This window comes from Nematostella vectensis, chromosome 11 (genome assembly GCF_932526225.1).
Source record: "Nematostella vectensis chromosome 11, jaNemVect1.1, whole genome shotgun sequence".
NCBI classification, from domain to species: Eukaryota; Metazoa; Cnidaria; class Anthozoa; order Actiniaria; family Edwardsiidae; genus Nematostella; species Nematostella vectensis.
In genome coordinates this window covers 14,056,205-14,082,601 of record NC_064044.1, presented here as the reverse complement: position 1 = coordinate 14,082,601, position 26,397 = coordinate 14,056,205, and the positions used below count along the sequence as shown (strand labels likewise).

The 26,397-nt window shown below is 39.0% G+C and overlaps 4 protein-coding genes across 8 annotated transcripts; 1 reads left to right on the top strand and 3 right to left on the bottom strand.

Moving 5' to 3' along the window:
* Positions 1–786: 786 nt before the first annotated feature.
* LOC125573707 lies at positions 787–3,948 on the bottom strand. Its single transcript, XM_048734416.1, has 5 exons — positions 3,841–3,948; positions 2,579–2,917; positions 2,146–2,190; positions 1,416–1,556; positions 787–1,095 (listed from the first exon to the last, which is right to left on the bottom strand). The coding sequence occupies exons 1-5, from the start codon at positions 3,877–3,879 to the stop codon at positions 919–921; spliced, it is 741 nt and encodes a 246-aa protein (XP_048590373.1). The 5' UTR covers positions 3,880–3,948; the 3' UTR covers positions 787–918.
* Positions 3,949–4,795: 847 nt separating this feature from the next.
* On the bottom strand, positions 4,796–16,291 carry LOC5517524. 3 transcript variants are annotated; one of them, XM_032361933.2, is made up of 14 exons: positions 15,330–16,291; positions 14,722–14,802; positions 13,868–14,008; positions 13,255–13,436; positions 12,719–12,824; positions 9,458–9,783; positions 8,930–9,100; positions 8,647–8,750; positions 7,996–8,050; positions 7,636–7,752; positions 7,206–7,346; positions 6,371–6,491; positions 5,716–5,790; positions 4,796–5,043 (listed from the first exon to the last, which is right to left on the bottom strand). In XM_032361933.2, exons 1-14 carry the CDS (start codon positions 15,660–15,662, stop codon positions 4,948–4,950), a joined length of 2,049 nt encoding a protein of 682 aa, XP_032217824.2. In that variant the 5' UTR covers positions 15,663–16,291; the 3' UTR covers positions 4,796–4,947. The 3 variants fall into 3 exon arrangements, with proteins under 3 accessions (XP_032217824.2, XP_032217826.2, XP_032217825.2); XM_032361934.2 differs by lacking the exon at positions 4,796–5,043 and adding an exon at positions 5,133–5,469; XM_032361935.2 differs by lacking the exon at positions 7,636–7,752.
* Positions 16,292–16,433: 142 nt separating this feature from the next.
* LOC125573915 (protein Mpv17-like) lies at positions 16,434–18,480 on the bottom strand. Its single transcript, XM_048734753.1, has 2 exons — positions 18,263–18,480; positions 16,434–17,032 (listed from the first exon to the last, which is right to left on the bottom strand). The coding sequence occupies exons 1-2, from the start codon at positions 18,333–18,335 to the stop codon at positions 16,542–16,544; spliced, it is 564 nt and encodes a 187-aa protein (XP_048590710.1). The 5' UTR covers positions 18,336–18,480; the 3' UTR covers positions 16,434–16,541.
* Positions 18,481–18,555: 75 nt separating this feature from the next.
* Positions 18,556–26,057, top strand: LOC5517558 (adenosine deaminase). 3 transcript variants are annotated; one of them, XR_007314263.1, is made up of 11 exons: positions 18,556–18,803; positions 18,936–18,997; positions 20,254–20,382; positions 21,400–21,623; positions 22,234–22,361; positions 22,836–22,907; positions 23,233–23,334; positions 23,905–23,972; positions 24,066–24,195; positions 24,488–25,315; positions 25,424–26,057. XR_007314263.1 is itself a non-coding variant. In XM_001637476.3 (10 exons), exons 1-10 carry the CDS (start codon positions 18,774–18,776, stop codon positions 24,641–24,643), a joined length of 1,101 nt encoding a protein of 366 aa, XP_001637526.1. In that variant the 5' UTR covers positions 18,556–18,773; the 3' UTR covers positions 24,644–26,057. The 3 variants fall into 3 exon arrangements, 1 of the variants encoding a protein (XP_001637526.1); XR_007314262.1 differs by having other exon boundaries at positions 24,488–25,387; XM_001637476.3 differs by having other exon boundaries at positions 24,488–26,057.
* The last annotated feature ends 340 nt before the right edge of the window (positions 26,058–26,397 follow it).

The following is a 26,397-nucleotide window of genomic DNA, read 5'->3' as shown; positions in this document are numbered from 1 at the left end:
AAAATAGTGTCAGAAGTGGGATTCGAACCCACGCCTCTATTCGGAGACCTGAACACTCTCCTATTCATGACGAGAAGGAATTGAACATTGAGTCTGGCGCTTTAGACCGCTCGGCCATCCTGTCACCTGCTGAATCATAAAGGTCATAATGCTACACGATAAAAGATAGCGTGTGGTTTAAAAGAGTAGTACAAAGAAAATACAAAAATAGTGTCAGAAGTGGGATTCGAACCAACGCCCCCATTCGGAGACCAGAACACTCTATCATGCATCATGAGAAGGAATTGAACATTGAGTCTGGCGCCTTAGACCGCTCGGCCATCCTGACACCTGCTGAATCATAAAGATCATAATGGTACATGATGAAAGATAGCGTTTGAGTAAAAGAGTAGCCAAAAGATTGTTTCTCACTATTCCCTACACCAGCATGCACACCTTATCAACCTTTAAGAGACCTTTTATACAGGGAGATAAAGGTTTTCAGAACATTTCAAATTTTTGCTGCAGTCTTGATTTATAAACAATTGTAAGAACCGATTAAGAAAATATATGTGTTGGAATCATAAACTTATACTCAGACTTACAAACAGGCTGAAGTTCTTTTATATAATATTGCACACTATACTAGTAATAGTATGTGCTTGACAGAGACATTGCACAAGCAGCAACATAAACAAATTGGTTGGTAGACTTTGGAGAGCATTACACTTTACTGAATAGTGGAGCCTGAAAAGGCATCGCATTTTACTAGACAGTAAAAGCTCGAAAGAGTCATTGCACGTCAACCTAGACAGATAATGCATTATCTTATACACACTGTATAAGATTACGATAAAAACTAAATATGAACCGATTTGTAACATATTTTATTCATGACAATGAACATAAGAAAATAAAAAAATAAAAAAAAATAGTAACTTACCTCAGGCCAAGAATATCTTCCTCTTCCTCTGAATCATGCCCGGATACCGTGGTTCCGCTCTCTTGCTTTTGTTCTGATGACAGGCTATGTCGGTTCAGGCGTGACTTCGCTAGAATGTCACGCAACGCTTCCGGTGTAATAAGGGCCTGCTCGGAATGCTTTATGTTATCCGCCTACGTGGACAGAGTTTCAAATTACTGCCAAAATCCTTGTCTCGTTTGGGAATAGCGCGTAGTCAGACAAAAGCTTCGGGGGCGGTTTGTCTGGTTTTGATTGTTTGGTTTGATTGACTACGCGCGCTATTCCCAAACAAAGAAAGATTATGGGAGGGCGCGTGAGTGATATTTTATCTATTTTCAGTTGTCGTTCTAAATTTGAGTTGATGGGAGACCCTGAGTGGTGTACAAGAACATCTGCTACCATTGGTGATTGTACAAACAAATTATCTACCATTAGTGATGTAGAAACAGAGTTTTATTTCCTGAAAATTCACCTTTTGCTTTGCCTCGTTCTGGAGGCAATTGTGATACCGCTGGCCAGCCTGCAGCTCGCGGACTCGCTTGCAATGTACTTTTATCATGTCCTGGATATCTCTAAGTCCGCCATCACTCTCACGCGGTGTTATCGTCTTCCTCTGAAAACAAATCCAGTAGTAGCCAATGCACACGAAATTCATAAACCAAGTTGTTGCATACCACGTATCACCACAAGCTTACTCCAAAAACAAACTTTAAGTATATTGTTAAACGTACCAACTCTATCGCAACGTACAAAATGGCAAGGCACTCACTTGAACCCGCGATCTCAGCGGTACAAAAACACAGGCAACCCATGCCAAAAGTTCAACTGAAGTGTTGGTAATCAAACAAAAGTCGGTAATCAACGGACAGAAGCAATATGATTTTTAAGTTTCAATAATGCTATTTGGGGAAGAAATCAATTTCCTGCCATCTTGAATATTGATAAAACAATATTAGAAATGCAGAAAAGCTCTAAATGTTATAATTGAAACAGAAAGCGGAAAAGTAATAATAAGCTAACTCACTTAAAATAAAATACAAGGAATAAGAGATCACGATTTACAATTTTTTGCATTACTATTTTACAAGTTCCAGAGAATCCTTTCTTGCATGCCCGGGAACAGGCATGAAAGAACCATACAAAAATGAAAATTTCGAAGATACGGTCTTATTAATTAGCGCATTTCAAAAGACGTTTATTACCAGTTGAGCTTTCTTAGCTGTCCCATTGATGTCCTTTCCGAACTCCTAAAAAAGCAAATACAAAAACATATCTTACGTTCCGGTCCCCATGCACCGTGGTGTGTGTGTCTGGGGGGGGGGGGCAACTCCTGAAGATTCCTTAATAAGAAATTACCCACTTTTTGCCGCCAAACTGGGATAAATGCGCCAACAACCTGTGAGCCCCTCTTTGTACGCGCTTGTTTACGCTGCTTCATTATCAGGGGGATAACCTCATATTGGGGAGGGGAAGGGAGGGGGTCATTCTTAAAGGACTTTGAAAAATTCCGGTTATCTTCTAAGAGAAAATTACGGCCTATGGGCTTATAATTGTTTGCGTTCATATTATGATTAGAAAATGATCGCTAGGGAACAAAAACCCCAGGTATCCGAGCAAACTCCAACGTCATCTTACGTATTTATCGTCATTCACGACCACCGGATCTGCAAGCTCTAACGAGGTGAATACCAACTCCCGCGTATTAACGATGACGTCACCGATTGATGCATATGGCACATGCGATGGAGTCGCAAACCCGTCACGTGACTGTTTGAGTCGCCTATGATATTTCTCCCTCCAGGCCTCGGGATTTTTTGCGCCCTTGTAGTGTAACCCCTTGCGTATAGCTACTTTTGTCTCCACTAGATCCATGCCGGGTGTGCGCACGGGAGCATGGTATACCTTCTTCACTGTTTGGACCACGTCTCTGGCGTAGCGGTCATGCCGCTGAGCCAACAGCGCTATATCCGCCATCTGTACATACCGAACAATGCATGGCATCGAAGAAGATATTAAATATGACAGTATTTAAAAAGAGCATATACCTAACGCCCTGGGCTGGGGTCCTAGAAAGCAGGTTAACGCTAACCCAGGGATAAATTTTTATCCAATCAAATGGCAAAAAAACCGTATTTATCCCTGGGTTAACTCTAAACTGCTTTCTAGGAACCGGACCCTCGGGGCCATTAGTTAGAAAACCTTGAAGGTTAAAATGTAACCCTCCAAAAATTAAGATTATTGTATTGTATTATATACATTTGCAGGACTTAACATTTCCTTCGTGCGCGATCATCCGGGACTTTTAATTTTTGGCGGGGAGTGCGAAGAGCGCGACGCGGCTATAACAATCCTTTGATGAAGTAACAGAGTTGTATAGATATGTAGATTGTTGTTGAGAGCAAGGTATTTAAATTCCCATTGAACAGTAATCGATACAAATATTTAGAGCGGAGTATACATGGGTATGTGGAACAAGCACGAAAACTGCAGTTTTGTCCCTATAAGCCTGTTCGTGGTCGTTCAACGTTTTCAAGGGATCTATCAAACTATTTTGAGACATGTATTTGTATCCAAACAAAGTCAGAAAGTATCCAAATTGCGTTATAATTTCCTTGAAATGAAGCCAGGCTAAAAGGGTTATTTAAATATACAGTATGTTGCATTCTTAGTTTCATCTAAGACAAATGAATGGGACATTAGAAGCTGATTATTTCAATTTTCGCGTTAATTGAAATTCTATAGTCTAGTCCATTCAATAGATGGTGTCTGACGATATATAGAAAAATGACCAGTTAAAAAGATAAGCATAAGATGTATTGTATTGAGATTATCATGTATACAATAAAACCAAGAATTCTTAAAAGACTTATAACGAAGTCATGAAATATTTGGATTACCTTTAATCGTGGTTTGCTTGATTGGTGAGAGGTAGCCATTTTGATTCTGCCTTCACTGAATTCTTTTCTTCTACTTTGTTCTAACGGCACAAATCACGACAAACGCAGCGGGCCCCGCATAAAGAACGCAAAAGCGCGCGCGGTTCTCAAAGTTGCGCGAGCTACTCACTCAAGCCGCATGCCCTCCCTTCCCAGCGATCCAGTTTACCGTCAATTGATAGGAAATAAGAATGTGTCAATTCAAATATCTTTTTAAATGAGGAATATAGCTATTCCCTTTTTATTGCTATATATTCCTCGAACACTTTATAAAAGACAGGCTGTTGTTCGTTTAATATTTTAATACACGAATTTTTTGGGAACAAATCATCGATTACCTCACATAGCACTGCCGTTGTTTATCGCCCTTCGAAATCGCTTTCAGTGTAAGTAATTAAGTTAGAATTCAGAATTCATATTTTGTCTGTATATTAACCTCGTTTGAATAGCTCTGCAAGTGGCAAAAAGCTGTTTTTCCCAGACAATAAGACACGCTTATTGGGCGATAAAAGACATGCGGCGCGGCGCTTTCTCGTAACGTACCCCTAAACAACCTGCTGTTTCGGCGTTATTAGGAAACTCCCGTTTTGTGATACTTCCATTGATTGATATTTTTTTAGCTTCCCGTGCTTTTGACAGTTTTATTAACAGTCTTTGAATTTCTCCATTCATTTCTCTTTTGTTGTACTTAGTGTCGATCTTTACCAAAAGATGAAAGCGGAGAAATATAGTAAAGCGGAGATACGAGTGTTTGAAAATCAACTTTAAAAAAGGGGAATCATCATCCATTTTTCCTCACGATTAAAATTTCACCCTATAGTTTTCAAGGTCATGTTATATCATGGTGACGTATATGAGTGACGCAGCTTTTGTTCTATCTGGCGTCAGAGAATCTCGTTCACTGGACACACGGCAATGAGTATTTCGTTTGACTTTATTGTTAAAATTCGCTTCATTTACAAAAGAATAAATTAAATAATTTCAGCAGAATAGCTTCACAGAATGGCATCAAAACCATTAATAAGGTTACATATGAAAGTCTTCTTGAATATCCCATGATGCAAAATATTAATGCGCTGCTATGAGCAGCGGCTCGATCTTACGGGTAGCCATCCATTCGTTGACTGCGGCTTGAGTACAGTCGAGGACACCTAGCATCAAGTACTGCCCAAGATAAGAACAATGTTCAGAATATTATAATGACAATTACAGTCGAGGACACGTAGCATCAAGTACTGCCCAAGATAAGAACAATGTTCAGAATATTATAATGACAATTACAGTCGAGGACACCTAGAATCAAGTACTGCCCAAGATAAGAACAATGTTCAGAATATTATAATGACAATTACAGTCGAGGACACCTAGAATCAAGTACTGCCCAAGATAAGAACAATGTTCAGAATATTATAATGACAATTACAGTCGAGGACACCTAGCATCAAGTACTGCCCAAGATAAGAACAATGTTCAGAATATTATAATGACAATTACAGTCGAGGACACCTAGCATCAAGTACTGCCCAAGATAAGAACAATGTTCAGAATATTATAATGACAATTACAGTCGAGGACACCTAGCATCAAGTACTGCCCTAGATAAAAACAATGTTCAGAATATTATAATGACAATTACAATTTGCGGTAATGCTAATGGTGTTAGCAGTGAAGATAAAGAAAGGCGAGAATAGTGGTGGTGATAGTGATGACGAAGACGACGATGATGATGATTATGATAATGATGATGGTGATGGCAATGATGATGGCGATGGCGATGGCCTTTATAAGCCGGTTTTATCTGTATGAGCATGTATTACCATTTTAATCCTGATTTACCTGTATTGCTTCTTGCATATGTACGGTGCACAGCTCGTAGATAGGTAGGGACTGGATCAACAGACAAAGTTTGGCCTGAATGAAAAGGGTGATTCGATAAAAATCTACAGCTATTAGAAGGGGTACTTATTAGAGACTTGACGGAAAAACATGACGGAAAAAATGACATGACGCTTCAAACAAGCCCATTTCACAACGAATAAGGCGAAGAATTTTCTCGGAGTACTTAGTAACTTATAGCAAACAAAATATCAAGTGCGACGTTTTTGTTAAATTGATGCGACTTTTTGTATAGTGTCATTGAAATTCGAGCTTTTCGTCCCTGAACTGATACACAGGGCAATGATGATCAAGGAAAATAATCTTAAAAAGCCAAAATCTGGCTATGTGCACTTCGGCCTCACGTTATTTGTGTTTTAAAAATCAGTCCGTAATACAAGGAACCTATAGCCATTGTAAGAAATTGTGTCTTGTGTAAGAAATTCTCTCTATCTGGAATTGCGCGTTTTCCAGGTTTTTCCGTCATGTCTATTAGGGCTATTTCGCATAGCTCGAAGAACTATGCAGAATACAATAACCAAGCAAAACAGTAAAGCTTATTAAACGAAACAAATGCATGTAGTGCTGGTGTACACAGTTAAAGGATAATTTTCACCTTGACAAAAGGAAGGTTCTGTATGTCATCGATTGCAAACGGGTAAAACCGGTTCAGCAGGTTGACCTCCTGCTCGTCTTTCAGACCAAAGATTTCGGCTTCTTTCAAAAGCCTGTTGTACCTAATGTTGTACGATAATGAATGATACCAGAAACACATCTAGAAAATCAGTAATATCATTATCACATCAAAAATCAGTATCTATCAACAACCCTAGTCATCATATCGAGCAGTTACACCGCTATTATCATCCTTATAGTCAACAACGACCATTTTACTGCCATCATCTCTTCATCTTCATCATTTCCATGGTCACGCCACTATCAATATGACACGACACTACCATCAGCATCATAATCATCATGAAGATAAACCTGCAACATCATCATCATCATCTCATTCACCGATCAGGATACCACCATCAATTCTGTTTGCACTATGACAGGGGTCAATAGACTTGTCGCGTGACTTTTTGCATGGTAAATCCAAGCCAAAATAAACACAAACTTCACCCGACACGCAAGGGAACGACGAAAAAAAAATAAAGCATTTATGAGAAAGCAAATTTCTTGCTGATTCGTAAGCCTTAATTTTTTTTCGCCGATAAAAGCCGGAGTGTATGCGAGTTTGCCACCCTAAAAGTCACGTGATTTCTTAGTGCAGGTCGGCTATTAAAGATAGTGTCATCATCTCACCATTTCGCTGGCTTGATTCACGTGATTTCTTAGTGCAAGTCGGCTATTAAAGATAGTGTCATCATCTCACCATTTCGCTGGCTTGACTCACGTGATTTCTTAGTGCAAGTCGGCTATTAAAGATAGTGTCATCATCTCACCATTCCGCTGGCTTGAGGTTGTCGTCCGTGTAGTCCTTGTTCACTTTGATCCCGACCTGACGCACGGAGGTCACATCCACCTCGAAAAGGTGCAAAGGCTTGAGAGCACGAAACTTGTGCTCAAAGATGTTATCTTCCTGGCTGCAAGACGGGAAACCAAGCTTTGGAAATCTCTCGAGTCGGAGAAATACACGTGCGTACATCCCCCATCCCACTTCCCTTTTGCCACCAGAAAGTGCTTCATTTCTTATTGAAGGATCGTCAAATACTATCCTTTTCCATATGATACCTGCGCAACCATTACCACAACCCCCTCCCCTTGCGAATCCTCGGTACCCGCCTGCAATAATGTACAAAAAAGTAATAGAGAAGGGCATATGACGTAAAGGGGAAAGTGTAGCTCACTGTCTAATATTACACTTGATGATACCTTTCTATCTGTCTGAGTTTGTCTATCACGTTTCCTGCTGCCTTCGTGCGAATGTTGTCGAAGTCTTTTCCTACAATATCCTTGATGGACCGCACCCGAGAGTTATGTCTACTCTTCCTATAACAAATATAAGAGAAACGTCGGCCCTTCTCATAACAGACAAACGAGTAACTTTTGCACTTCCTAGAACAGATATAAGAGAAATTTCGACTCTTCCTAGAACAGATCCATAAAAAAGTACTTGACTGTACAGTAGGATTTTTATGTATTACCCCACCCAATAAACGTGATATCAGCGGTTTCCGAAACGGTCGTTCAGAAACACGTTAAGGCTTCTTATTGGATGATAACCTCTCTTACCTTCTTCTCATCTGGTTCATACGAGTAACGCCAGTTGATTTGAATTCCTTAGAGTCTGTGGTAAAAGAAAAATGTCGGTTGACTTTTCTCAGAGAGGGGGCTCATCTGAAAGGTGTGTACCAGCGAACTTTAATAAATTTTGACACACTTTGCAATAAATTTTGACGCACTTAATAATAAATTTTGACGCTCTTTGTAAAAAATTTTGACGCACTTTGTAATAAATTTTGACGCACTTAATAATAAATTTTGACACACTTAATAAAAAATTTTGACGCCCTTTGTAATAAAATTTTGAAAAAATTTGTAATAAACTTTGACGCACTTTGTAATAAATTTCGACGCATTTAATAATAAAAACGTTACCGCTCTTGCTATTAAATTTGGCATAAAAAACATATTCAATACTAGTGTATGTTTTGACATTCAAATAAAGCAATAGCGAGTGTCAGGGCCATTATTCGTTCCCTTGAAGTATAAACCGATTTTTTCTTTCTAACCTTTGAAAAACAAATTTGCCTGATACTCGTGCTAATCAATCACTTGTACTCCTGGAGGAACCTGTACCATGCAATATCGTCTTGGGAAAGAGAGGGTGCATAGGTGCATAAAAGAAAGATGTGTGTGTGTGTGTGTGGGGGGGGGGTGTACTTTTCTCATTAGCGGCGACTTGTTGCCATAAAGTCATGTTCTGGTCAGCGGGTTGCGAAGATGCTAAAATGTTCTGAGGAAGATGGTGAAGAATACCAGTACGCCTAAAACAAAGCAAAAACCTCGATATAACAAACACCACATCGAAGAGTGCAGGGGGCAGTGCCAATATTCTTATAGAAACCTCGATAAAACGGACACCTAACAAATAAGTTAACTTGCTGGAAGTGACAAAATAGATGTAGACCTATACATTAGGGACGCATAACGCGGGATTTTTTACCTTCGTCGGAAAATGTGTCGTACAGACTGAGCGAAACTGCTACCGCCTGCGCCACCTCGGGTCGAGCTGTCCTGGGCACCAGCCATGAGATTGGGCGGATATGCCGACCGGCCCTCTAACAGATCGTCCCACGTCATTTCCGGCGCCTTGGCAGGTGGGCTCTCTTTTAATCTGAGTGACATACAAGTAACGTTGTCATCTTATAGGGGTGTTTTTATGGTCATTTTTGTGCGGTATCAAAGTAACCAAAACTGTTACAAATGTCGTTCAAAAATCAGAGCGTGATAAAGAAGGGGTAAAGATATAGATAATACGCTAGGAAGTCTACCAGATTTGGTGAATTTTTAATCAGCTGTGCATCCCCTATCACAATACGCATGAATTAACGATATTGGGTTAGGGTTTATGTTAGGTTAGATATTGGGATATGTTATAGATCTTGGGTTGACAGTTTTTCAATGACCTTGTGTTCTTCCACTAATTCTACTTACAATCGACTCTGTTTACTTATCTTGAATCATTTCTCACCTGTGTGCGTTTTTGTCTTCCAATTTTGCCAATTTTCTCGCAAAGAAAGTCGTGCGGGAATCAGTACGACTGCCCTCCCCACCCGTCCCCCCTCGGAACAAGTATGACACTGACTCGTGAAAGTCACTTGGGCGATTGTGGGGGGAGGGATGGTGATCACCGTCCATCCGGGACTCAAGGGCATCTGTTGAGGATCTATGCGGGTACCCCCCTCTCGAGTTAGATGGATTGCAAGTTAATAACCGCTGGTTGCGGATTATGCGCCCCCGTTGATCAAGCGGAACCGTGTGTTTGAGGTTCTTCAGGAAATCTTTAGACAGAGGATTCTGTGAACGAGACAAATAAGAGGCTGGTTGAGATCATTTCCTGAAATTAGAATCCATTTTTTTGTCATAATTAGTACTCTGACAAGTAAATCGCCAATACAAAAATGGGGGATTTGACCTCCTTTTGGTGCCGTGGTTGCTCAAACACCGCCCACGTTTCTAATGTTGAAAAAAATCAGTTTTTCAATACAGTATTAATAGCACCCTAAATGCTAAATTCTATGACAATCAGTTAATATTTTACCTAGTATTATTTTTTCGTTTTTTCTTATGTTTTACAATTTTTATATCCAGCCATTTTCAAAGAGCAAAGGTCTTTTCAGAGTTGCCAAAAAGAAATAGTTGGCTGCTATGAAGTACCTTTGTGGGTAGATCCCAACTTCAACTTCAACTTCAACTTTGTTGTACATAAATACATTATTGTTTCTTTTATGTGCTCACCCGCTAATAGAACAGGCTAATCTAGGCGGGTTCAGCTTAAATAATAGCTACAATTATAGTTACAATAATTTTAGAAATAACAAACACAGGACGAGCAAGACGAGAGCAATGTAGAGAGCAATGTTTGTTGGAGGAATATATCAAAGTTGTTCATTAGTCATAAAAACAGCATCCTACGTTGAAATTGGTCTACCGAGCTTGAATAGCTTTGCTTATATGGGAGATATCAACGTAGTCATCAATCTGCTTTAAGACTTCAAGGAGTTTTTGATGAAATTTCGTTTTGAATGCTTTTTTTTGCCATTTTCTTTTAGGGAAGCTGGTAGCTCATTCCATAGCCTTGCGCCAAGCCTGGAAAATGATTTGTATTGGAGCTGGAATTTTACATGTTTGATATAGAAATTATTAGATGTCTTTGATCTAGTGTTATATGAATGAACTTTTTTATTATCTGTGAAAAGTTCGACAATGTTCTTAGGTGCTATACAATTTCGAACATCATTCATTAGGTTGCATATATTTTCGAAATAAAGAAAATTTATTGGTAGAATATCTGCATCAAGGAAGAGCGGGACTGCATGGTCTCGTCTTTTAGCAAAGTATATGAATCGCAGAGCTCGCTTTTTGTAATAAAAGAATTTTATTCGTATGACATTTATCAGCTGATCCCCAAACCGATATTGCGTAAGATATATATGGCTCAATTACGGACTTGTATATTTGTAAAAGTACTTTGTGTGGAAGAAAATGTCTAATTTTTGCGATAAGTCCAACTGTTTTACTTATTTCAGTTGTAATTTGATTTATATGATTTTTAAAGGAGAGATTCTCATCAAGAAGCATTCCGAGATACTTGACAAAATTCTTACACTCAAGGCTCGATCTAGATTTTTTTATCATTATCGAATATCTTTATTTTTTGTTTAAAAGGAAGCAGTTTTTGGTAAGGGCGAAATATAACATAATTCGATTTTTTTAATATTTAAAGTCAGTTTGTTAGCTGTTAACCATTCATATACATTCATTCTTAAGTTCATTATTTATGACAGTCTCTAGAGAGTTTAAGTTTTTTGTCGGCGTATAAAATGTTAGTGTCATCGGCAAAGAGGAAAAAGCTAAATTTAGTCGACGAGTACTGAATATCATTGACGTATATCAAGAATAGTTGGCTGTTATAAAGTACCTTTGTGCGTAGATCCATAATAGTTTACTGTTATAAAGTACCTTTGTGCGTAGATCCCTAATAGTTGGCTTTTATAAAGTACCTTTGTGCGTAAATCGCTAATAGTTGGCTGTTATAAAGTACCTTTGTGCGTAGATCCCTGATAGTTGGCTGTTATAAAGTACCTTTCTGCGTAGATCCCTAATAGTTGGCTTTAATAAAGTACCTTTGTGCGTAAATCCCTAATAGTTGGCTGTCATAAAGTACCTTTGTGCGTAGATCCTAATAGTTGGCTGTTATAAAGTACCTTTGTGCGTAGATCCCTAATAGTTGGCTGTTATAAAGTACCTTTGTGCGTAAATCCCTAATAGTTGGCTGTTACAAAGTACCTTTGTGCGTAGATCCCTAATAGTTTGCTGTTATAAAGTACCTTTTTGCGTAGGTCCCTAATAGTTGGCTGTTAAAAATGACCTTTGTGCGTAGATCCCTAAGAGTTGGCTGTTACAAAGTACCTTTGTGCATAGATCCCTAACAGTTGGCTGTTATAGAGGACCTTTTGTGCGTAGATACCTAATAGTTGGCTGTCATAAAGTACCTATGTGCTTAGATCCTAATAGTTGGCTGTTATAAAGTACCTTTGTGCATAGATCTTTAATAGTTGGCTGTTATAAAGTACCTATATGCGTAGATCACTAATAGTTGGTTGTTATAAAGTACCTTTGTGCGTAGACCCCAAATAGTTGGCTGTCATAAAGTACCTTTGTGCATAGACCCCTAATAGTTGGCTGTTATAAAGTACCTTTGTGCGTAGATCCCTAATAGTTGGCTGTTACAAAGTACATATGTGCGTAGATCCCTAACAGTTGGCTGTTATAAAGTTCCTTTGTGCGTACATCCCTAATAGTTGGCTGTTATAAAGTAACTTTGTGCGTAGACCCCTAATAATTGGCTGTTATAAAGTACCTTTGTGTGTAGACCCCTAATAATTGTCTGTTACAAAGTACCTTTGTGCGTAGATCCCTAATAGTTGGCTGTCATAAAGTACCTATGTGCGTAGATCCCTAATAGTTGGCTGTTATAAAGTACCTTTGTGCGTAGATCCCTAATAGTTGGCTGTTATAAAGTACCTTTGTGCGTAGACCCCTAATAGTTGGCTGTTAAAAAGAACCTTTGTGCGTAGACCCCTAATAGTTGGCTGTTAGAAAGTACCTTTGTGCGTAGACCCCTAATAGTTGGCTGTTATAAAGTACCTTTGTGCGTAGACCCCTTATAGCCGGCTGTTATAAAGTACCTTTGTGCGTAGACCCCTAATAGTTGGCTGTTATAAAGTACCTTTGTGCGTAGGTCCCTACTGCGAAGCTGGTAGAGATAGCACAGCAGCGTGTGAAGACAGTTGAGCTTGGTACTAAAGTTCCTCACATTGCGCTCTCGTATTCCCCTAGGTTAAAATTACGGTTTATATACCAACATCACATTGCTACATTTTCACCATCATCTCCATGAATAACAAATCTTCTCACCATCGTCGCCATACCATACCTTCATACCTTTTCATAATCAGTAGTGTAGTAGGCATGTAATTAGCCCCGAATTTTGGGAGGGCCATCATCATCATCATCATCATTATTACTTAGCCATTAACATAATTTTAACTGTTATGTTACGTTAATCTATATGTCCTTGTCCTCACAATTATCATCATCATTGTAGTCAGCATTATCAACTTTCATCATCATCATCATCACCATTGCTCTAGTCACCATTATCATCTTTTATCATCATCATCATCATTCTAGTCATCATCATTCTAGTCATCATCATCATCATCCCTCTAGTCACCATTTTCATCTTTCATCATCATATCTTGCCTTTGGTTGAGCATGTCCTCATGGGACACTTCCTGGGGTATGGTATCCATGGCAACCTCACCCTCTTCACACTGGCTGTCTGAGCGTTCGCTGACTCTCATCTTGGACAAGATCTGTCTCAGTCGAGTGGGTGAGATGCACTGCTCTGGCTGGTTCATCTGTTCTCGCAGTAGCTCCATCGCCTTGGAAAGGATAATGCAAAATATATATATACGTTCAATTAATTCCTGATGCAATAGAACAAAAAAGCAGGAGAGATAAGCAATGGAATAGTACATAACAGGAAAAGTGGCAGATGCCACAACAATTCCACTGTATCTTTCTCATCGGACAAAAACAAACCTGTATGCCAAGACTCTACCTGGCAAAAATAATATTTGATCGAATCATGTTGTACAAGATTGAGGTATCGACTAGAAAAATGACTAGAATGAATTTTCAATGTTATGTTTTTTGTTGTTGTTGTTTTTTTTGTTGTTGTTTTTGTTGTTGTTGTTTTTGTTGTTATTGTTGTTTTTGTTGTTGTTTTTGTTGTTGTTGTTTTTGTTGTTGTTGTTGTTTTTGTTGTTGTTGTTGTTTTTGTTGTTGTTGTTTTTTCGTGTGAGCCACCTACCTTAGCCTCTGCCTCCTGCCTCCTGCATTCCTTATAAGGCAAGCCTGCTTGCAGCACTGTCATTCGCTTCTTGTTCACCTCCAACTTGTCCCGTATCTCCCCCATACCCCCTGTACTTAGGACAGGGTGGGGTTCCTTGGTCTAGGTGAAGATCAAGGTATCATTATAATGTTTACAGGTTAGAACATCAAACATAATTCATGAACGAACTATTTAGTCAATCTGGCAAACTAAAAGGCTAAGCAAGTATTAGATTTAGCAAAATGTCATTCAAGTTCTAATTTTCTATAGAGGAATAGGACTAAACAGTACTGGCCTTGAAGGGCCTTGTGCAAAGAGTGAGAGTAATTTGAAAACTTTGATGACTAGATAAATAGGTTATGATCATATTAATTTTGTTATATGTAGTTACTTTACCAGGGTAAAAGTAAATAAATAGTTTACTTAGAAATACTTAATGTTTTTGCATCGTGCCCCTCCAATATTTCGAGGCCTGTTACTGCACTGTTTTGTAATTATTTCCAGGCACAAGCACATTAAAGTAGGAAAACAAATAAAAACAAGGTCGAAATGGAATAGTTCAAGCCCCTGTGAGGACAGATGAGTTGCGCCGACATTTTGAGCGTTAATCCCTCGTATTTCACAAAGGAGTAGAAACATGCCATTTCAACGCTGTGTTTACTTTATTTCCTTTATCCCATTAAACCTACACAGACCACCTTGTTATTCTACAGTTTTTCTTTAATTTATCTATTCATACCGTCATGCACTTTAAAGTATTGCCCTTCATCCATCCCCCTCCCAATTTGTGACTGCCCTGATAGCGGTTTCAAATATCATCTTTCTTTTTTCACCTTTTTTCCGGATTTCACTTCTTGAGATTTCGGCACTTCCTCTATCGTGACTTCTTTCCGTGTCGCTGTCTTATTCCATTGCTACAAGTGAGATGCAAGTCATGATAAATAATCAACTTTTTGTCGGTATTGCCATACCAAAGAAAGATTAAGGATGATATTTTGGTATGTGATTTGTGTGTGTTGCATAAAAAATACACACTTTTCATAAGAACGTCTAATTTCCAGTTAAGGTTGGGCCGTTCTTATATCTGGAGACTATTTGATGCTTTTGAATTTCAGTATAAATAAACATTTTATACAAAAATAAATTATTACCAGGAATTTCCCAAATAATCAATAGAATTGATATTTAAGGTGTATTCTGCATTTTAGAACACATCACTCTAACAAAACAAAATTTTGCTGCTATCTGAGCGGCATGTTCTTAACATGTTCTCAAAATTTTGGCGAGATCTCAGGCTGAAGGTTCTTCAAAAAAGATTCTTATAAAAAAGAGAGTGTATCGAGTATTAAAACGTTCTCAATCTTTCAGTAGAACTTTAAAAATTCCGAAGCATCCTTTGTCCTTGTTTCAGCATTCTAAATAAGACCGATTGCTTGTTCACCTTTTTCAAAGCAATTTTCCTCTCTTCTGTGTTAAGTGTCTTAAACACCAGCTCCTTCACATCAAGTCCTACGTCTCCCACCGTTTCATAAGGAACATGAGCCGGCGTGTAAAATCCACACTTCATCTGTCCTACATGCCTGCTGTATTTTGTTTTCCAGTGATTTGGGCCTTTTAGTGGCTTGTAGTATCGATCCGTGCGAATCTGAACTTTGTTCTCTCTGTGAACTTTACGCTTTGGTTGTTTGAAATTTTGCCGGAGTTGCTTAACTATCTCGGCTGGTAGTTGTTGCTGAGTATGCACATGTACAGCCACATCTGCTAGTTTCAACATATTGTATTCCTCTGTTCTGGGTCGCTAAACAAACTTTGCAGCGAGGAGAAATACTTTGAGGCGAGAAAAGAACTTGCAGTTACCATAGAGACGTTTATGACATCTCCAGCCTCGCTTTCAAGTTGATGATTCAGTCAAATTAGCGCGCGCTTTTCCCGCTTTTTTTTGTGTCAAGTTCCGCATGTTTTACGGAAGTATACAAATCTAGAGCTAATTATGTAAGTTATTCCTGAGAGATATGATATAAACACAGTAAGATATTAATTAAATAATAACTGTGTCGAAGTATACATCTGGTTTGATTTGCTCGAAAAAAAAAAAAGGTTAGTGCTATAACCAGGCATTGTTTCCTTTGTATTTGCCTTTCTGCCTAAATGGCTAATAAATAATTTCATGGACATTGTGTATTCTCTCTAACGATGTTGAGTTTGAATATAAGAGTTCCAATAGTTCTGAGACATGCTAAGCGCCCGGAGCGCTTATTTAATTTTTCGGGAAATACCAGCCTCAGAACCGATTGAGAACAGAAATTTGTGCACTTAATAAGTAGACCCATGTTGTAATGTGAGGATGTGATTGTGAGCTAGAAAAATAAGTTTTACACCATGCAAGCGGTACTTTTGTCGGGTTCTTTTTTAGTAGGAGGGCAGGGGGCACTTATCTCAAAATTCGAGGTCAAGGGGGGGCGCTTATTTTTGGGGCGCTTATTTAAAGAAGGGCACTTATTCGAATCATTACGGTAATTAGAAATAAAATATCAAGTACCATAAAAACGAGAAATCTAAATTTTATAAAAAGGTGTTGCAAATGTAAATAAGCAGCCTCAAGTTGACATTGATTCCCTAAGGGAGCTACAATTATCCCTTGATGTAATTAATGTCATTGCTTCACTAGTTCCGTGTTAGTTTCAGAAGGTCTATTAGCCATCCAACATAGATATGTATTCCAGAACACAGCAAAACACTGCACAAACAAGACCCTGTAAGAAAATGGAATGATACTAAAGGTGACTATCTGAACTGCTGGCCAGAGTTTGTAGTTAGCAATAAGAGTGTTGAGATAATGCTCTCGAAGCACTTGCTTATATTCATCCAACGTCTGTCCAGAGACTGTGCATTTAATTCCAAAAAAAACTGCTATAAAACATGGAGCAAATAAGGACTGATCAAGGAACACCTTCTTCAATGCATCTAGCTTAGGTCTCCTGCTTGCGACAACAAGCTTATCCAAGGTCAAATACCATGTGCGGATGATAGGCCCAACAAAGAGCCCCACTGCGCCCATTTTAAGTGTTCTCTTCACATCATGATTTATTCCTTTGCGCTCTATTGCTTGTTGTGTTATAACATCCCCAAAAGCAACCACCACACCTGTGACAAAAAAGAGTAATAGATGTTACAGTGCCATAGATTAGTCTTTTATCCTTTTTTTATATACAATTTGTTATGAAGGCAATGTGTAAGTTAGACTGTATCATTGATAACAGGGGGAGGGAGAGGAGGGGCTGGCAGTGCTATAGCCCTACCACTTTTTGGCTTGGGTTGATTTTTTTCAGGGCTTCAGATAAATACTTGTTTATTTAATCATTAACAGCTCAAATACCTGCAGTGGTAACAAATGTTCCTTCATTACAAGTGACCTTGCAGTCAAGTGGGGGTTCTTCCAAGCCCCCCAGCCCCTGGCAACAGGCCAGGTGTTTATTGTCTTATGCGGAATCACAAGTAAGATATAATAATCATGGTAAACATCACTGAAATTTTCGAGAGTGATTATTACATTCTAACGCTTGGGCTACCTGTGTTTGCCAAAGGCATAATTCTAAAGTAAATAAGCAACTACATGGTTCGCTGGGTCAAAGTTACTTCAAACACAGTACATCACAGCACACGATTGACGGAAAATAGTGCAAAAGTTAGTGAAGCTTTCAAGTTATCCGAACACGCCCCCCTCCCCCCACAACGGCCGAAGGTCCACTTTTGGTTCTCAATAGACATGCTATTTGTAGACAAAACTAAAAATCATGAGCTTGACCACTCTGATATTTAGCCAAATCCAACAATAAACGTCCCGTGGAGATACTGCAAAGGCATAAAAAATCCCTTTTTGTTCTTTCTGAGGTGATTAGAGTTTTATCAGAGAACTTCCTCCCTCCCTAACCCTCCCCCCCCCCCCCCCTGGAAAAATTAGATCCACTTTTTCGGAGAAAATGAAAACTCCTGGTTACGGGCCTGGAATATAAATCATTAAAAAATAGCATAGACATTGAAATTGTAAGATATTTGACATGAACAACCGAATCTGTTCGAGGTCGTTAACTTACTTATTACTTATTACTTTCTAATAGTAGGGGTCCAAATGCAGACCTATGCCTAGTCTATGAAAGACCCTTGACCCGAAATCCTGTAGAATAGCCATCACAAGAAGCAAACACTCGATATTCACATACAAAAAATAGAAGCAACCTTTGCACGTTTTGTTACGTAACGTATTGACGTGACAAAGGTTACGCTCATAAAATGCGATAGGTATCAAATTAAAAAAAATTAAATCACTCAAAAGCCAGCCAAGTATTTTGCAGTGCATCGTATTTGTGTCCTTACCTACGCTGACGGTTTGCGTGGTCCATGGATGAGAAACCATCAAACGCTGATACGTCCTCCATATTCCCGCCATCTTGAATGTTGGTGAACTACTGCATGTAAACTCACTTCCGCTGCTTACGACAAACCCGATGACGTCACTTCCTCGAAATTTTTACGATAAGACGATTACAGAAAAAATCAGTGTTTGCCAGTATTTTTTATACTATTATGAAGAGACAAGAATAAGACAATTAAGAATTGTTTCTGACTTGTTCAAGTGAAGTCAATTTACTGTGCTTTTCTTTTTGGGGAAAAACGAAAGTAATAGCGATCCCCTGCAAGGAACTCTGGGAAATCAACAATTCCCTGCGGAAAACAAATGATCCAAAACAACCCTTGCTAAACAAATGGCTGTTTGATTACGCTCGAAAACGGAACCTTGAAAAATAGGATACAGGCTAATTAAGAAAAGATACAATTGATTGATTGTGTTTACTTGCTTAGGAGTTTTCTTGCAATTATTCAAGTTATGTCTTTAAAACACATAGCCAAATCGAAGGTAAGACTTGGTTTGTTTATGGCTTTTCTATAAAATACAGGGCATACCGTGAACGATTAATACCGGTTAATCGAAACATTAGACTAGTTTAGAGAAACATGAGTATCTAATGTCTTTTTATCTTTATTTGAGGTGGAACTACACGTTCATTTAGACGGTGCTTTGCGAATTTCGACGATTATTGATTTAGCTAGGTAAGTCTGTCGACTTGTACTTTCTTCTAAAATTGAAACGTACACGTGATTGTTTGTGACCCCGAAAAAAATGTTTATCTAACAAATGTATGCCTATCGAGATGGCATAGACCATGTTCATCAATATTTAACTTGAAGTGTGATCCATGAAAGCATGATTTTGGCTACGTGGACGTTATTAATGCTATACTAAAGTCGAACCTCTATTAATGTCGACCTTGGGCCAAGTGACCGCTTTATAGAGGTTGACCTCTTATAAGAGTTTTTCTTATTTATAGACACAAAAGGAACAAAATGGTCAAAAACACGAGCTCTACATCTATCCTTTCACAAACTATATAAGACCATAACATCACTTGATGTATCTAAGTTAATAGTGGCCAAGTTATAGTAAAAGATTCTGGTCATTGGGGTGAAAAGAGGTGACTGCTAAATAGGGTCAAGTTTACAGTAAATATGAGAGAGAACATTTTGGACTTTAATAAGTGTTAAATAGAGGGTAACCACTTTATAGAATGCCACTGCTGTTATACAGAGCCTCGTACATTCTTTCCCCACTGTCCTGGCTCCTAGCTAATTTGGACCCCACTTCCCTGGCCGCTAGCTCATTTGGACCCCACTGCCCTGGCCCCTATCTCATTTGGGCCCCACTTCTCTTGCCCCAAGTTCATTTGGACCCCAATGCTGCTCGGCCCTTAGCTCATTTTTGGTCCCAACTGCCCTGGCTCCTAGCTCATTAGATCTCCACTGCTTTAGCTCCTAGCTCATCGGTCCCTCTACTGCTTTAGCCCCTAGCTCATTTCTTCCTTACTGCTCTGATATCTTACTCATCTTGTTCCACTGTTCTTGTCTCCTAAGCTTCTTTAAGACTGCAAAAACGTTGGGAGTGCAAACAGCAAATGGTGATTGGCAAATGGCAGTTCTTTGCCTAAAAAGACCCATGATCCCTGTATATTTGTTTTAAATTTGAATATATCAATAAAAACATTTTGACCATCCATGAAATGTAATTTATTTATGGTTCTGACATCTCTTGAGTTTATTCACCACCTATACTTACTACCCATTAGGCTTTCTATCATTTGCATTTATTGCCCGGGCAGCCTTTTTTAAAATAGGTTAGCGGTCAGTATTTATTGTGACCAGATTTGGGGAGGTCTACTTTCTTATGAAACAAACCGTATCTTTTTGCTTGCCCTAATTATTTGTACTCTGGCCCATGATGATGCTGTATTGATGTTTTTCCTTTTTTTCAGAAAGAAAAATATTAAGCTGCCCACTTATGATGAAACCAAACTGCGGGACTATGTGTCTGTCAGCCTTAAACACCCCTCCTCATTAAGGAAATTTTTGCAGTGTTTTGGTGTCTTTATCAAGACCATTGTGTGAGTATTTAGAATTTTCCTTCAGCATATGCACTGTTTTTTTATGTGTGCACTTGTACATGCTCGTTTTGTAAGGGCTCTTTATCAATTTAAACTTGTACTTGTTCTTGTATAAAAAGATCTATAATGTAGAAGACAAGAGCTGTTGCACGCTGAAGCATACCTGTCAACTCTCCCACATTAGGCTTTCAGGATTTTTGTCCTCTTCTCTCGTGTTGAGCATCAGATCTCACACTTTTTTTGCGATTTTCGTCGCTTCCAAAAAATATGCTATACAAAATCAACATGTTGCCTATTTTCCATTCAAATGATTAAAATAAACATTCCCTTGCCAAGTCCAAATTTATCTAACACCCTTGTGAGATGTAAGATAATATTGGATTTGTGTGCGAGAGCTTTCTATACGCGAAATATTTTTCGCGTTTTCCGTTAAAAATAATTGGATATTGTTAGGTAATCAACCGGAAGTAAACTAGTGACAATGCGGCTTTAACAGGGGTTGACAGGTATGCAGAAGGGACTCAGTTTATTAATAAGTAAAATAACCAATACCAATTGACCAATTTGTTTATTGTTGATGCCTATAGTTTATCCAAATCAAATGTCAAATGCACAAAAAAAGACTTGATTTTAATCAGAATTAATTTTTATCATGTACATTTTGTGATCATTAGAAGATATGGGCAATACGATTGGGTGAGGAAACAGTAGAATGGAACCTTCCACATGCCTAAGAAGCATGCTTGCCTATCCTTCTAATGGACCTGCTATCCTTCAGCTCAGTTTTGTTGGGTTTCAGAGTAGTTTCTTTTTCCGCAAATATGCCAATTCTGCCCCTTTCACTTGACCCAGCTTTCTGATGCAGTCATACAAAAATTAGTAATACAAACCATGAATGATTTTGTGTAGTCGCACAAGTCGCCCACTGTTCTTGAACCCAACCAAACTGCCAACTATGCAGGCAATAGTTGATTAGGTTGCAAGTTTTCAAGTATTTCTGTGTTTTTCTCTTCTCAGTGGTGACCTCAATGCTATTGAAAGAATAGCCTATGAATTCTGCGAGGACCAAGCTAGAAATGGAGTCATTTATTTTGAAGCTCGCTACTCCCCACACATTCTTGCAACAGAAGATGTGACACCGGATGAAGTTGTTGAGGCTGTCAATCAAGGCTTTTTGCGAGGCCAAGTCGACTTCAGAGTTGTGGCTAGGAGCATACTTTGTTGTATGAGACATGAGCCAGGTATACAAGTGTGAACACAACCCGAGGTTGTAGTGTTTCTGCTTGCTGCTGGGTTCTTGTGACAGCAGTGTATAACTGGGAGGAGAAGTTTGTGTTTGACCTGCTGGAAAATAAAAAGAAAGGGTTTTGACTAATTGTCTGGTTTAAACCAGTCTTTTTATATGGTTCAGTTGTGTAACAACATTAAGGGGTTGCCTTTTTGCTAATATCATGTTCCGTGTGGTATGGTGGGTAGTATAACACTTGTTATTAGAAAATGAACAAATTTAAGCCATATTGAAATATTTTAATCCAAGTGAAATTTACAGACCATGACCCATACCCTTTTTTCAGGTTGGCAACATATACAAAAATAATGGTGTTTACTCTGTTGGATTCCAGAGATTGGTCAGGCGCTTACACAGGAGGGTGTGTGCACAACCCCACCCCCCCCCCCCCTTCCCCTCCGCCTACCTGACTGCCAAAACTTTTTTTTAATGAGAAATAGGTCAAATACTGATCTTTTATCTGTATGCGCCTATTGATACATATGGGTTTCTTACCCTTCCTGCTCGTTCCCGTCTTTCTCTCTTCATTATTTCATCCCTCCATTGTTTTTTTTATTTTTCAGATTGGTCTCTAGAGGTGGTCGAGTTATGTGAGAAGTTCAAAGAAGCTGGTGTAGTTGGGATAGATCTTGCGGGGGATGAATCTCTCGGGGAAACCCCTGCCACCAAGAACCATGTAATGGCTTTTGAGGTAAACCCAGCAGCTATGAGAATTCCTCCTTCCTTGGGACCCTGAGCACAAACCTTTTTTTATCACTACAAACACCTTTATCACTTCCCAAGTTCAATAACTGACACTTTTTATGGTTAACCACAACCTACAGTTTTCTTTAAGGTGAAAAATGAAATGATAAGTCAACACAAGGTGCTGTGAAGCACAATCATAATAGTTTAGGGGCGCACTCATTTTGTTTCCATTGTACTTGATGTCTTGTATAAACAACAGACTGTACAGAGTAGCCGATTTCTCTTTTTTCTTTAATTTTCTGTTTGAAATTCCAAAAACCTAATTAGGGGCGGATCTTGCTTTCCACTAGTCAGAATGCTTTCTGGACAAAAATGTAAGCCCATGCGGTATTTAACTAAAGTATGCTATGCACACTCCATTTATGAACGGGTTTTACTAAAGAGTATAGTATATAATATGTAATGTGTGATATACCAGGAAGCACGAAGAGTTGGTATCCATCGGACCGTGCATGCTGGGGAAGCTGGACCAGCTGCAAGTGTCAGAGAGGTATTTCTTTCTTTATTTTTTTTTATAGTATAACTATGAAATTTCTTTGTGACTCATAAACAACACTGCATCATCGTGTGTTGAATTGTCAGGGTCTATTTTTGGTGTTGGAAATTGAGGGAGGGTGATCAGGCGGCTAACGTTTACCCGTTCCAAGTATTATTTACTGTTATTTTACCTCTAAACGGTCAGTAAATGCCATTACTTGATGGAAGTACGTTTTGGAAACAAAACCTAATATAAAATTGGCCAAGTTACTATTGACATAAGCAGGAATGTCCCTTTAAGGTGTTTGGAAACACTGATATCTCCCCTTTCCCCTTAGGCATTAGACCAATTACATGCTGAACGTATTGGTCATGGGTACCACACACTCGAGGATGAGGAACTCTACGATCGCGTCCTCAAGGAGCGCATACACTTGGAGGTAAGTGGTGATCGTGTTCTCAAGGAGTCCATTCAATTGGAGGTAATTGGTGATCGTGTTCTTATTGAGCGCTTTCACTTGGAGGTAAGTGGCGATCGTGTTCTTAAGAATAGGCGATCGTGTTCTTAAGGAGTGTATGCGCTCCTTAAGGACGCGATCGCCACTTAGCTCCAAGTGAATGCGTTTCTTAAGAGCACGATCACAACACTCCTTGTAGGTAAGTAGTGATCGTATTCTCATTGGGCGCATTCACTTGGAGGTAAGTTGTGATCGCGTCCTCGAGGAACACTAAAAATAAGTTCGATGTAAGAAGTATTACAAGTACTGTATATATATATATTTTTTTTATCACAAAATATGTTAACCGTCCATGAAGCCGTTAGCTAAAAGGATCGGAAAAAGACGTGTGATATTATTTACAAGGATGGAAAGGAATATAATAATAGTGCTTTACTAACAGTACGCATTAAAGGGCACTTGATAAGAAACATCGTTCTGTTGCGAACTCCTATTGGAGCTTTACTACATACATACATAAATTGGAAATGTTTGAATGTAATTCTTTTTCAGACCTGCCCGACGTCTAGTATTCTAACGGGAGCCGTTCCTCCACCCTTCAAGTGCCACCCTATTCTAAAGTAAGACCTCGCCTCACGAGACCTCACCAAGTCGTCTCTCATCGTTTATTGTCATTTTGAAAACTCTAATTGTTACGCAATTATGTTTTCTAGGTTTGCGAGAGATGGCGCGAACTTCTCGTTAAATTCCGATGATCCGCTGGTGTGTGACACAACGATAGAGAACGAATATCGCGTTGCACATGACGAAATAGGGCTCGGGGAGGAGGATTTCAAAAAAGCGGTAAGACGCAATACGCGACCTCAGTAGTATAGCGGGGACTTTTTTATTTTCTTTTAATGCTGTGAATCATGCGGTGCACGGAAGCGGGATAATTTATTATAATTTATTGTTTTTCATTACAATTTATATCTATGCTACAGTGCAGTATGAAAACCAGCGTTTTGCGGTTTCATCGAAATTGGTGGTCTTTAGAAATTCTAGCCATCTTGGGATGGTTAAGTATGAGAATCTTTTTTTACTGGTCGATATATCAAAATACTACTCCTTGCTAACGTCTTTTTTTTTGTTTCAGACTTTAAATGCAGCAAAGGCGTCATTCTTACCAGACTACGAAAAGCTCGAGCTTATCAAACACTTGGAGAAAATACACCGCATGCAGGGGACCGACAACATGCCGAGCGACGACCTTGACGGACTCTACCCGACCATACTTATAACACCGAACTGAGCCGAATAACCGACGACATACCGAGTGATCCTCCAATCGGCTTTAAACGAACCCTTGCCATAACATCGAGCTGAGCCGAATGCCGACTACATCCCGTGCGATCCTCTAGTTGGCCTTCATCGAAACTTTGTCATAACGCAACGAACATTCCGAACAACGACCTAGACGGCTTCAACCCGACCAAAGTCATAATACCGAGCTCAGTCAAATACCGACACCATTCGGAGCTCCGTTCGTGATCTAATACCTAGGACAGCCACGCTGTTCTTTTTTGTGTCGTTCCAGAAACATTCAGCATGGTTTATTTGCATGCATTTGCAAGGGCACGTGAAAAGAACGGCGTTTGCCCTGTGGCTAAGTCACCTCTATGACGGCATACATTTCCTTTACAGTGTTTCAAACTCTTTGCCGTAGCTCACACGGCCTGTCTCTAACGTCGTGCCAAACTCAGTTCTATTGCGTTTGAGGATAAACACAATAGCTTACCATAAGGTTACTATGTACACGATAACAATAGCTCAGCATAAGGTTACTATGTACACGATCACAACAGCTTGCCATAAGGTTACTATGTACACGATCACAATAGCTTAACATAATGTAACTATTTACACGATCACAATAGCTTACCATAAGGTTACTATGTACACGATCACAATAGATTACCATAAGGTTACTATGTACACGATCACAATAGCTTACCATAAGGTTACTATGTACACGATCACAAAAGCTTACCATAAGGTTACTATGTACACGATCACAATAGATTACCATAAGGCTACTATGTACACGATCACAATAGCAACTATTGTACAACATTACGGCTTGTCGATTCGCTGTCGTCGTGCTATAACTACAGCACGACGTATCAAATGAGCATCTCCTGCTTTCGTTTTTTTCGTAGGACAGGTAGAATGTTTCAATTTGTGTGGATCAAAATGTAATATACGACTATTGATTAATTAATGTATGCGGGTCTTAAAGAGCATAATATATTTTTCCATTGTAAACTGTACTCACCTTGGGATTCACGGGACAAACGTATTTTTATTTCCTTGGGAAAATGACATTATTTGCTCATATTTTCTCCCAAAGGTATGGAGTATATATATTCTTACTATGGATAAAGGGAAACCCCCGCAAAGAAGGGGAAAAAAATGGGGTGCATCACCCTCCCTAAGGATGACTTTGGAAGTAGAATCAATATGGAGTAGGAGGGGGGGGGGGGTAGGATTGTTTTACTATAAATAGGGTTAAAAATGTTTAATAATGTAAAACCGATTCCATTAGCTAACAAATTAAAAAAAATTAATTACTCAAAGAAAATTCATATTATTCTATTCATGGTCATCATTTATTGTTGTAATTCCGTAAATGATGTAATAAAGGCCGGGGGCGTTTTAAAAATGTCGATGGTCGTGGAGAGGGTTGTTCAATAGATGGGAGGCGTTTATTAGATTGGGGCGTTCATTATTAACTCACAATTAACTAACCCAAGTGCAGTGGGGATTCAAATAGTCAGGGTCACGTTAAAATATAGCCTAAGCAGTTCTTGATATTGAGCAAGACGCTACTATACTCGCTTAGATTAAGCAAGAAGGCAATCAAATTTGATTTATTTTACCGGAATTCCTATGTTGTTTTTCTTTTTTAAGCTGGGAGGGAAGGGGAGCGGGTGACGGTTAATAGAGGGAGGCTTTCAATATAAAACTATAAGCTTGGGGACGGAGGGGAGCTCATTACATAGGAGG

Excerpts from the sequence above, each read along its gene's own strand:
- LOC125573707 (XM_048734416.1), bottom strand. The coding sequence starts at position 3,879 with ATGGCTACCTCTCACCAATCAAGCAAACCACGATTAAAG. Across the intron at positions 2,191-2,578 it reads TCGTGAATGACGATAAATAC|GAGTTCGGAAAGGACATCAA; the intron begins GTAAGATGACGT and ends TTGCTTTTTTAG. Across the intron at positions 1,096-1,415 it reads AGAACGAGGCAAAGCAAAAG|GCGGATAACATAAAGCATTC; the intron begins GTGAATTTTCAG and ends CTGTCCACGTAG.
- LOC5517524 (XM_032361933.2), bottom strand. The coding sequence starts at position 15,662 with ATGTTGAAACTAGCAGATGTGGCTGTACATGTGCATACTCAGCAACAA. Across the intron at positions 9,784-12,718 it reads GTAGGGACCTACGCACAAAG|AATCCTCTGTCTAAAGATTT; the intron begins GTACTTTATAAC and ends TCTCGTTCACAG. Across the intron at positions 8,051-8,646 it reads AGTCGCCGCTAATGAGAAAA|ACTCTAAGGAATTCAAATCA; the intron begins GTACACCCCCCC and ends CTTTTACCACAG.
- LOC125573915 (XM_048734753.1), bottom strand. The coding sequence starts at position 18,335 with ATGGCGGGAATATGGAGGACGTATCAGCGTTTGATGGTTTCTCATCCA. Across the intron at positions 17,033-18,262 it reads CACGCAAACCGTCAGCGTAG|GTGTGGTGGTTGCTTTTGGG; the intron begins GTAAGGACACAA and ends TTTTTGTCACAG.
- LOC5517558 (XM_001637476.3), top strand. The coding sequence starts at position 18,774 with ATGTCTTTAAAACACATAGCCAAATCGAAG. Across the intron at positions 18,998-20,253 it reads ACGATTATTGATTTAGCTAG|AAAGAAAAATATTAAGCTGC; the intron begins GTAAGTCTGTCG and ends CCTTTTTTTCAG. Across the intron at positions 23,973-24,065 it reads AAGTGCCACCCTATTCTAAA|GTTTGCGAGAGATGGCGCGA; the intron begins GTAAGACCTCGC and ends TATGTTTTCTAG.